Below are 12,191 nucleotides of genomic sequence, written 5' to 3'. Positions count from 1 at the left end.
AATCCAAGAAGAAGATATAACAATTGTAAATATTTATGCACCCAACATAGGAGCACCTCAATACGTAAGGCAAATGCTAATAGCCATAAAAGGGGAAATCGACAGTAACACAATAATGGTAGGGGACTTTAACTCCCCACTTTCACCAATGGACAGATCATCCAAAATGAAAATAAATAAGGAAACACAAGCTTTAAAGGACACATTAGACAAGATGGACTTAACTGATATTTAGAGGACATTCCATCCAAAAACAACAGAATACACTTTCTTCTCAAGTGTACATGGAACATTCTCCAGGATAGAGCATATCTTAGGTCACCAATCAAGCCTCAGTAAATTTAAGAAAATTGAAATTGTATCAGGTATCTTTTCCTACCACAGTGTTATGAGACTGGATATCAATTACAGGAAAAAAACTGTAAAAAATACAAACACATGGAGGGTAAACAATATGCTACTAAGTAACCAAGAGTTATCAATGAAGAAATCAAAGGGGAAATCAGAAAACACCTAGAAACAAATGACAAGAAAAACTTGAGGACTCAAAACATATGTGATGCAGCAAGAGCAGTTCTAAGAGGAAAGTTTATAGCAATAAAATCCTACCTCAAGAAATAAGAAAAATCTCAAATAAACAACCTAACCTTACACCTAAAACAATTAGAGAAAGAAGAAGAAGAAGAACAACACCAAACACACACCCACAAATTAGCAGAAGGAAAGAAATCATAAAGATCAGATCAGAAATAAATGAAAAAGAAATGAAGAAAACAGTAGCAAAGATCAAAAAAACTAAAAGCTAGGGCTTCCCTGGTGGCACAGTGGTTGAGAGTCCACCTGCTGATGCAGGGGACACGAGTTCGTGCCCTGGTATGGGAGGATCCCACATGACACGGAGCGGCTGGGCCCGTGAGCCATGGCCGCTGAGCCTGCGTGTCCGGAGCCTGTGCTCCACAACAGGAGAGGCTACAAGAGTGAGAGGCCCGCATACGGCAAAAAAACAAACAAAAGAAACAAAAAAAACCTAAAAGTTGTTTCTTTGAGAAGATAAAGTTGATAAACAATTAGCCAGACTCATCAAGAAAACAAGGGAAAAGACTCAAATCAACAGAATTAGAAATGAAAAAGAAGTAACAACTGACACTGCCGAAATACAAAGGATCATGAGAGATTACTACAACTATATGCCAATAAAATGGACAATCTGGAAGAAATGGAGAAATTCTTAGAAAAGCACAACCTTCCAATACTGAACCAGGAAGAAATAGAAAATATGAACAGACCAATCACAAGCACTGATATTGAAACAGTGATTAAAAATCTTTCAGCCAACAGAAGCCCAGGACCAGATGGCTTCACAGGTGAATTCTATTAAACATTTAGAGAAGAGCTAACACCCATCCTTCTCAAACTCTTCCAAAATATAGCAGAGGGAAGAACAATCCCAAACTCATTATACGAGGCCACCACCACCCTGATACCAAAAGCAGACAAAGATGCCACAAAAAAAGAATCACTGATGAACATAGATGCAAAAATCCTCAACAAAATACAACCAAACAGAATCCAACAGCACATTAAAAGGATCATACACCATGATCAAGTAGGGTTTATCCCAGGAAAGCAAGGAATCTTTAATATATGCAAATCAATCAATGTGATACACCATATTAATAAATTGAAGGATAAAAACCATATGATAATCTCAATAGATGCAGAAAAAGCTTTTGACAAAATTCAAAACCCATTTATATTATTTCATTATTATTTTTAACTTCTTTATTGGAATGTAACTGCTTTATAATGGTGTGTTAATTTCTGCTTTATAACAAAGTGAATCAGCTATACATATACATATATCCCCATATCTCCTCCCTCTTGCCTCTCCCTCCTACCCGCCCTATCTGACCCCTCTATGTGGTCACAAAACACTAAGCTGATCTCCTTGTGCTATGTGGCTGTTTCCCACTAGCTATCTATTTTACATGTGGTAGTGTATATATGTTCATGGCACTCTCTCACTTCGTCCCAGCTTACCCTCCCTCCAGCCATGTCCTCAAGTCAACTCTCTATATCTGCGTCTTTATTACTGTCCTGCCCCTAGGTTCTTCAGAACCTTTTTTTTTTCTTTTTAGATTCCATATATATGTGTTAGCATATGGTATTTGTTTTTCTCTTTCTGACTTACTTCACTCTGTATGACAGACTCTAGGCCCATCCACCTCACTACAAATAATGCAATTCCATTTCTTTTTATGACTGAGTAATATTCCATTGTATATATGTGCCACATCTTCTTTATCCATTCATCTGTCGATGGACACATAGGTTGCTTCCATGTCCTGGCTATTGTAAATAGAGCTGCAATGAACATTGTCAACACCAATTTATGATAAAAATTCTCCAGAAAGTCGGCATAGAATGAACCTGAATCAACATAATACAGGCCATATATGACAAATCCACAGCAAACGTCATTCTCAATGGTGAAAAACTGAAACCATTTCCTCTAAGATCAGGAACAAGACAAGGGTGCCCACTCTCACCATTACTATTCAAAATGGTTTTGGAAGTTTTAGCCATGGCAATCAGACAAGAAAAGGAAATAAAAGGAAACCAAATCGGAAAAGAAGTAAAACTGTCACTGTTTGCAGATGACATGAAACGATACATAGAGAATCCAAAAGATGTTATCAGAAAACTACTAGAGCTAATCAATGAATTTGGTAAAGTAGCAGGATACAAAACTAATACAGAGAAATCTCTTGTATTCCTATACACTAACAATGAAAGATCTGAAAGAGAAATTAAGGAAACATTCCCATTTACCACTGCAACAGAAAGAATAAAATACCTAGGAATAAACCTACCTAAGGAGACAAAAGACCCATATGCAGAAAACTGTAAGACTCTGATGAAAGAAATCAAAGATAATACAAACAGATTGAGAGATATACCATGTTCTTGGATTGGAATATCAATATTGTGAAAATGACTGTACTACCCAAAGCAATCTACAGATTCAATGCAATCCCTATCAAACTACCAACGGCATTTTTCACAGAACCAGAACAAAAATTTTACAATTTGTAGGGAAACACAAAAGGCCCTGAATAGCCAAAACAATCTTGAGAAAGAAAAAAGGAGCTGGAGGAATCAGGCTCCCTGACTTCAGTCTATAGTACAAAGCTACAATGATCAAGACACTATGGTACCGGCACAAAAACAGAAATATAGATCGATGGTACAGGATAGAAAGCCCAGAGATAAACACACCCACATATGGTCACCTAATTTATGGCAAAGGAGGTAAGAACATACAATGGAGAAAAGACAGCCTCTTCAATAAGTGGTGCTGGGAAAACTGGACAGGTACATGTAAAAGAATGAAATTAGGGCTTCCCTGGTGGCGCAGTGGTTGAAAGTCCGCCTGCCGATGCAGGGGACACGGGTTCGTGCCCCGGTCCTGGAAGATCCCACATGCCACGGAGCGGCTGGGCCTGTGAGCCATGGCTGCTGGGCCTGCGCATCCGGAGCCTGTGCTCTGCAACAGGAGAGGCTGCAACAGTGAGAGGCCCGCGTACTACACACACACACACACACACACACACACACACACACACAAAAAAAAAAGAATGAAATTAATACACTCCCTAACACCATACACAAAAATAAACTCAAAATGGATTAAAGACCTAAATGTAAGGCCAGACACTACAAAACTCTTAGAGGGAAACATAGGCAGAACACTCTATGACATAAATCACAGCAAGATCATTTTGGACCCACCTCCCAGAGAAAGGGAAATAAAAACAAAAATAAACAAAAGGGACATAATGAAACTTAAAAGCTTTTGCACAGCAAAGGAAACCATAAACAAGATGAAAAGACAACCCTCAGAATGGGAGAAAATATTTGTAAATGAAGCAATGGACAAAGGATTAATCTCCAAAATATACAGGCAGCTCATGCAGCTCAATGTCAAAAAAACAAACAACCCAATTAAAAAGTGGGCAGAAGACCTAAATCAACATTTCGCCAAAGAAGACATACAGATAGCCAAGAGGCACATGAAAAGATGCTCAACATCACTAACTATTAGAGAAATGCAAATCAAAACTACAGTGAGGTATCACCTCACACCAGTCAGAATGGCCATCATCAAAAAATCTACAAACAATATATGCTGTAGAGGGTGTGGAGAAAAGGGAACCTTCTTGCACTGTTGGTAGGAATGTAAATTGTTACAACCACTATGGATAACAGTATGGAAGTTCCTTAAAAATCTAAAAATAGAACTACCATTTGACCCAGCAATCCCACTAGTGGGCATACACCCTGAGAACACCATAATTCAAAAAGAGACATGTACCACAATGTTCACTGCAGCACTATTTACAATAGCCAGGACACGGAAGCAACCTAAATGCCCATCAACAGACGAATGGATAAAGAAGATGTGGCACATATATACAATGGAATATTACTCAGCCATAAAAAGAAATGAAATTTAGTTATTTGTAGGGAAGTGGATGGACCTAGAGTCTGTCATACAGAGTGAAGTAAGTCAGAAAGAGAAAAACAAATACCATATGCTAACACATATATATGGAATCTGAAAAAAAAAAGTTCTGAAGAACCTAGGGGCAGGACAGGAATAAAGATGCAGACGTAGAGAATGGACTTCCGGACACGGGGAGGGGGAAGGGTAAGCTGGGATGAAGTGAGAGAGTGGCGTTGACATATATACACTACCAAATGTAAAATAGGTAGCTAGTGAGAAGCAGCCACACAGCACAGGGAGATCAGCTCGGTGCTTTTTGACCACCTAGATGGGTGGTATAGGGAAGGTGGGAGGGAGGCGCAAGAGGGAGGGGATATGGGGATATATTTATACATATAGCTGATTCACTTTGTTATGTAGCAGAAACTAACACAGCATTGCAAAGCAATTATATTCCAGTAAAGATGAAAAAAAACAAAAATTGTGACACCAGGAACTGGACACAGCATTCTTAAAGTGAGACAGTCTTATAAAGCCACTGATACCCTGTGAAGATGATGACACCTGCTCTCTAAGAAGGCAGTTTTCTTCCCCCATTTGATCCGAACTTGTTGACCCAAGGAGGACTAAGTGAGTTTAAATGTATGAACAGTACCTGAACACAGTGAGTATTCAGTACTCCAAAGAATAAAGGAAAGTCTTCAACAACAACAACAACAGCAACAACAACAACAACAACAGAAGTCATGCTCATGCTCATAGAAGCAGAAAGTAGAAAAGTGGTTGCCAGGGGCTGGGGCTGGGGGTAATAGGAAGAGGTCGGTAAAAGGTACAAAGTTTCAGCTACAAGATGAATAAGGTCTGAAGATCTAATATAAAACATGGTGGCTATAGTTGATAACACTGAATTGTATCAATATAATTGAAATTTGCTAAGAAAGTAGAACTTAAATGTTCTCACCAGAAAAAGAGAGAGAGAGAGAGAGAGAGAGAGAGAGAGAGAGAGAAAGAGGATAAACATGTGAGGTGATGGATGTATTAACCAGATTGCCAGGGGGATCCTTTTACAATGTATGTGTTTATCAAATCACCATGATGTACATTTTAAAAATCTTACACTACTACTTGTAATAACAACACTAAATTATTTATAATGATAAAGTACATATAAATACAAATACAAAATCCAAGAAATAAATACAAATAGTACTTGCAATAATAAAGCTGAAAAAAGTATATAAAATTGAAGTTCCTTTATTTCACTACCACTAAAAATCCACCTTTCAGAAACCATGGTTAAGTTTTAAAACAGTGATTTTAGCCTTCTTTTCTGTTCTAGACAATTACCTTGAGGGATCTCATCCATGCTCATGACTTTTAATATCATCTCTAGTTTGCTGTCTTTCAAATCTCTATCTCCTGAAACTGGTAACCATAGTCTCCTGGAAACTCCACCAGGTTACCTCTCAGGCACCAAAAGCACATGTCCAAGACCAATCTTTTTATCTCCCCCCCAATCTGCTCCTATGGCATCCCTTCCCATCCTCTAACTCTATCCGGAAGCTGAGGCTCTCCTCTACTTCTTCTATTGCTCACTTCCCACTTCTAGTCACCATGGCCTTTGAATTGTGTTCCTAACTTTATTTAAAGAATTGTACATGTTGTATGAAGTCAATAGCATTGATCTTTTCCTTTGGGCTACTTTTTTCTGAGTCCAGATGGTTTCTTTGATGTGAAGGGGGCTCCTGGCCATGGAAGCCTTTCTGTCCCCCATTTCTTGTTTGTAGGCAAGACTCTAGCCTCCATGATCTTCCCTGAGTTCCAAAGGGAAGATTCAGTTTGTAATCAAGGGAGGAGCAGCCAAGAAACCACCTGAGGCAAGATTAAAGGGACCAGAGAAGCTCATCAAGATTAGAAGACTACCTGAGATGAGATTAAAGGAATATAGACCCTGCACACACCCTAATCTTGTCAGCAACCCCACCCTTGAACTATTGCTATAAAACTCCTCATCAAATCCTCCCGGGTTGGGATACATAGTTTTTTGGGGCAGGAGCCTGCTGTGACCCACTTTTCCTGGCAAAGTAATAAAGCTATTCTTTTTTACTTCACCCAAAACTTTGTCTCCAAGATTCAATTCGGCACCAGTGTACAGAGGCTGAGTTTTCGGCATTAGCCACGGTAGTCGAGAAGCCCAGGGTCTAGAGGTGCTTAGGGCAGTGGCTATCACCCACATGGAGGAGCCCTGGCAAGTGTCTGGGGAGGCATGTTGGGGGCAGTGGTGAGGGATGTCTTAGTTTGAATTCCTGTGAAAGCAGAACCTAAGGGAAAGGCTTGTGTGCCTACAGTTGATTTGGGAGGTGATCCAAGGAGCTAGAAGTGAAGGAGCATTAAAAGTGACACAGAAATGAAGGAATGTCAGTAAAGAGTGTGTTAATAAATGGATTACTGTTATGAATGTTTGTGTCCCACCCCAAATTCATATGTTGAAATCCCAGTGAAGATATTAGGAGGTGGGGCCTCTGGGCTTTTGGGCAGGTTCTGCTGTCATGAATGGGATTAGTGCCATTTTTGATAAGACTCTAGAGAGTTCCCTCACACTTTATGCCATGTGAGGATACAACGAGAAGACACTACTAGTCTGCAGCCAGAGAGGGTCCTACCAGAACCTCTTCATGATCTCAGACTTCAGCCTCCAGACCCATGAGAAATGAATTTCTGTTGTTTATAAGCCATCCAGTCTATGTTTTTTTGTTATAGCAGCCTGAACAGATAAAACAATTATGATGAACAACTGGGGCTTAATCCTGCTGGTCATTCTCTGAAGAACTGTATGGAACACACCTTAGGCCTGTCCCTCCAAAAGGATGATAGAGCCAAGTCCAGTCTCCGCTGGTAGTGGGTCACTCCTCACACTTCTGGAATGTGCCTGCACAGGGCTGAGCAGGCTTCTGAAGCTTATCTAAAAGCAGAGCAGAGACTTGACCATGGAACACACTTGTGAGACCCTGGCAATGGTGCACGGGACGCTACCCCAGCTGTGCCGAGGGGAAGGCTTGGTCCATCGTGAGTGTGTACTACAAGGGGGCAGTGAGTGAACCCAGCTCCTGGCCCCCACTCCCACCGAATCATGGAAGTTCTCTGATTACTTTATATACACTTATGTTCCATTAGTTGTTTCGTTTGAAGAAAGGGTTTTGCAGCTGAAATCACTTAAAAGACACTTCTCTCTCTCTCTTTTTTTTTTTTTTTTGCAATACAGGCCTCTCACTGTTGTGGCCCCTCCCGTTGCGGAGCACAGGCTCTGGATGCACAGGCTCAGCGGCCATGGCTCACGGGCCTAGCCGCTCCGCGGCATGTGGGATCCTCCCGGACCGGGGCACGAACCCGCGTCCCCTGCATCAGCAGGCGGACTCTCAACCACTGCGCCACCAGAGAAGCCCCAAAAGACACTTCTTTTTATAGTCTGATTTCAATTTCAACACTAGTGGGAAGATTCACTAGGTGTGCCCTCCTCAATTCTCTGTCAAGTGTCTGAAATTCCTGGTTTAGAATCTCAATCACTCATTTGGCTCACCCTGGATGTCTGTTAAGATGCAAGTGCCCCTGACCGTACCCTCCCTGATTTGCTGTCATCCATTCAACTCTCAGTGGTACTGTGACTGCTGGAGTCTCCTAAAATGGTTTTGATGGGGGAGAAAGAACTGGCAGACCCAGGCAACAGGTGAAGGATGAGCCCACATCAGCTCACCCTGGAGGGTAAGAGTTCAAAGGCAACATTTCTGCTTTTTTATGGTAGTGCTATGTGCTATGTTAGTGCTATGGAGGGGATAGTGACTAGCAGCAGCAGAACTGCTCCTGCATGAGCCTCTCTGTGTGACCCTTGGCCAGGCTCTTGCCTTGTTAGGTCTGTTTCCCCATCCATGAAAAGAGAGTGGATGGTAAGGGTGGAGGGGAATGTTGGCCTGGCCAAGCTCCAAGTTTCTTCTAGGTGGGAACTATGGGGAATTGGGCAACAGACTTATTGAAAAAGGAAGTTGGTATCAGCTGGAGATAACTTTTTTTTTTAAGATTTTTTTTGATGTGGACCATTTTTTAAAGTCTTTATTGAATTTGTTACAATATTGCTTCTATTGTGTGTTTCTTTTTTTTTTTTTTTTTGGTCAGGAGACATTTGGGATCTTAGCTCCCTGACCAGGGATTGAACCCGCACCTGCTGCATTGGAAGGTGAAGTCTTAACCACTGGACCACCAGGGAAGTCCCCAGAGCCAACATTTATTAAGTAGAAAAGCAAACCCAGTGTGGCCAGGCTTTTAGAGAAGCAGCAAGTTTGAATGTTATGTCAGTCTCATGGTCTTAAAATGTCAGCAATAAATTTAAACACTTTAAAAACAAAGTATAGGCCAATTTAAATCCTCCATGGGCCTACGACATTCACCAATGGTTCTTAAACATTAGTGTTCAGGAGAACCTTCTGGAGTGAAGGTAAGTATATGTATTTCCTGGCTTGGTCTACAAAGATCTTGTACCAGGAACATGCATTATTTCGTCTCTAGTAAGAATTTTTGTCTTAAAGTATATTTTGTCTAATATTAGTATAGCCACTCTTTTCTCTTTTGGTTACTGTTTGCATGGTATATATTTTTCCATCCTTTTACTTTCAACATGTTTGTGTCTTCAAATAGACAGCATATAGTTTGGTCATTAAAAAAAATTCCATCTGCCAACTTCTGCCTTTTAATTGGAGAGTTTAACCCATTTACATTTGCTGTAATTACCATTAAGATAGGATTTATATCTGTAATTTTGCTATTTGTTTGCTGTCTTATGTCTTTGTTCCTCTATTACTAACTTCTTTTGTGTTAAATAGATATTTTCTAGTATACCATTTAAATTTCCTTGTTGTTTCTTTCACTATAATTTTGAAGTTATTTTCTTAGTGATTTCCTTGGGGTTACAATTAGCATCTTAACTTAAAAAATCTAATTTGAATTAACTTTAACTTAGTGTGAATTGCATATAGGCAATTTACTCCAATATAGCTCCATTTCCTCCTTAATCCTTCTGTAATTATTATATAAATTAATCTTTATACATTATAAACATATTGACATCATTTTATAATTATTGTTTTATGATGTTTAAAAAAATATTTATTTTTAAAAATTGTGATAAAATATACATACAAGTTACCATTTTAACTATTTTTAAGGGTACAGTTCAGTGGATACTGAGCTGGGTCCTTAGCATCAGAAGGAAAGTCATGGGCAGGGGAAGAGAGTCTAAACTGGAGGTACAAGAGAAAGTATTGTCAGACACCAGAATCAGTTCCTACAGTAGTGACTGGGACAAGTGAGGCCAAGAGAATTTGGAGTGTCTGATATACATCTGTTCTACCCCACTCCCTGTCCCCCTCCCATGCTGGATTAATACATACAGTTACAGCAAGTTCCCCACTCTTTAGGGTGCTAGTTCTCAATCTTGACTGCACATTGAAGTCATCTGATTTCTTGAGTCTGGCATTTGCTAGTTACTAAATGCTAGAAGCTGGTTCTGGTCTAGGTCTCCCTCTGTTGGTTATCTTTAAGATTGCAGTGGGTTTGCCTCAGCTGTCAGCATCCTTGGATCTTTCCTTAATATCCAGGCTGCTGCTCAGTGCCTATCCCTCTGATTCTCCAGAGAAGGAAGTCTCTGCTCTACTCTGGGCAAACCCTCAGAGCTCTGAGTTGAGCCTCAGTGTAGGTCTCTGGTGTCACAGACTCAGCCCTGATTAGACCACTTCTGACCAAAGGAGAAATCAAATCTCACCTCCGTCAAAGGTCCTCCCAGTGACCTCCAAGCAGAAAGATTGTGTCCTTCCTGGTACTCCCAAACCCTGGTGCTGTGGGGTAGGAGTAGGTGTGGGGAACCTCTTTGACTAAGACGAATGCCTGACCCTGGCAATAATACTTAAAGCTGACCTTTACTGAAACTTAACTCTCTGCCAACTGCTATTCTAAGTGCTCAACATATTTAACTCACTGTTCATCACAACTATATGAGGTGAGTCCCATTATTATCTGCATTGTATAAATGAAGAAACTGAGGCACAGAGAGTTTAAATAATTTTCCCAAAGTCATACAGTCAGTTGAGCCAGGATCCCCAGGCAGTCTGATACTATAAATAATATTATTTATATTGTTTTCTGTGTCCAGGTACTGTTAGCTACTTGACATTCACTATCACATTTAGTTTTGCAGATGAGAACCTGGGACTCAGAGAGGAGGAATAAGAAAATAGACTTAGGTTTGCCTGTCCTGGTGCTTTTCTAAATCAGAGTGCCTCTGTTGGCAGAATTCATCATCTATGTTCAGTGGACTGTCTGTGTCAGATGCATCTGGATGCCATAATAATGCGTATGCCTGACGATTCTGAGCCAGCAATTTTGGAGGATGGGCTGTGAAAATCTGCATTTTAGCAATCACTCCAGTTGATCCTGATTTACACAGAAGTTTGAAAAACTTTACTCTCTGCCCCCTCCACCCATTAGAGCACACCTACCAGCCACCTTAGATAAAAATTACTTGAGTATGTATCTCTTTCCCTCTATAGTGGTTAAAAATTTTTTACTGCAAGCAATAAAATCTCTGACAATAGTGGCTGAAATTCTAAAGAACTTTATTGTTTATTTAATAAAATATCCAGAATTAGACAGTCTTAAGACTGGTATAGCAGCTCAGCAGTGCCATCAAAGACCTAGTTCTTTCACTTTCTGTTACGCTACCTTTGGCTATCTTCTTCATGCTTGTTTCTTCATTGTTACAGATGGCTGCTGCAGATCCAGTCATCTTGTCCAAACTTCCCAGACTTTGTTTCAGCAAGAGAATAGTCACATGACTTAGGCATAGCCAAGAACAAATTATCATCTGGAATTTTTAATTGGGAGCTGGTGGCAAGAAGAAGCAGGGACAATAGGGATTCCAATCTGGGGGACAATGGTGATGATTCTGTTGGCCAGAATGGATTCTAGTGCCATATTATTCTTAGGTCAAGCAATGATATCCTCACTCGATGGGTTTGTGATGCAAATTTTTTATTGAGGTAAAATTTGTGTATAACATTATAGGTTTCAAGTGTACAACATTATGACCATCCATCACCATATACTTGACCCCTTCACCCATTTTGCCCATTCCCCAACCTGTTCTCTGTGTCTATGAGTTTTTTCATTTTATTTGTTCATTTTTGTTTTGTTTTTTAGATTTTACATGTGAGTGAAATCACTCGATTTTCGTCTTTCACATTCTGACTAACATAATTCCCTCAATGTCCATCCAAGATGTTGCAAGTGGCAATATTTCATTCTTTTTTTTATGGCTGATTAGTATTCCACTGTGTATATATATGATATCTTTATCCATTCATACTCCAGTGGACACTTAGGGTTGTTTCCATATCTTGGCTATTGTAAATAATGCTGCTATAAAATCAGGGCACATATATATTTTCAAATTAATGTTTTTATATTCTTTGGATAAATACCCAGAAGTGGAATGGCTGAATTGTATGGTAGTTCTATTCTTTACTTTTTGAAGAACTTCCATACTATTTTTCATAGTGGCTGAATCAATTTACATTCTTATGAACCATGTAAAAAGATTCCCTTTTCTCCACATTCTTTCCAACACTTGTTACTTCTTGTC

At 39.9% G+C, this 12,191-nt stretch overlaps 1 protein-coding gene across 1 annotated transcript in view; it reads right to left on the bottom strand.

Moving 5' to 3' along the window:
* Window positions 1-11,336, bottom strand: part of TGM6 (transglutaminase 6) — a 39,992-nt gene extending 28,656 nt beyond the window's left edge. Inside the window, 2 exon segments of the mRNA XM_060079186.1 lie at window positions 10,801-10,984; window positions 11,273-11,336. Of these exon segments, the coding sequence (XP_059935169.1) occupies window positions 10,801-10,984; window positions 11,273-11,336 (248 nt within the window).
* Window positions 11,337-12,191: the final 855 nt, after the last annotated feature.

Source organism: Mesoplodon densirostris, chromosome 16, assembly GCF_025265405.1.
Source record: "Mesoplodon densirostris isolate mMesDen1 chromosome 16, mMesDen1 primary haplotype, whole genome shotgun sequence".
Taxonomy (NCBI): Eukaryota; Metazoa; Chordata; class Mammalia; order Artiodactyla; family Ziphiidae; genus Mesoplodon; species Mesoplodon densirostris.
The sequence above is the reverse complement of the archived record's forward strand: the minus strand, read 5'-3'. Positions and strand labels throughout refer to the sequence as shown.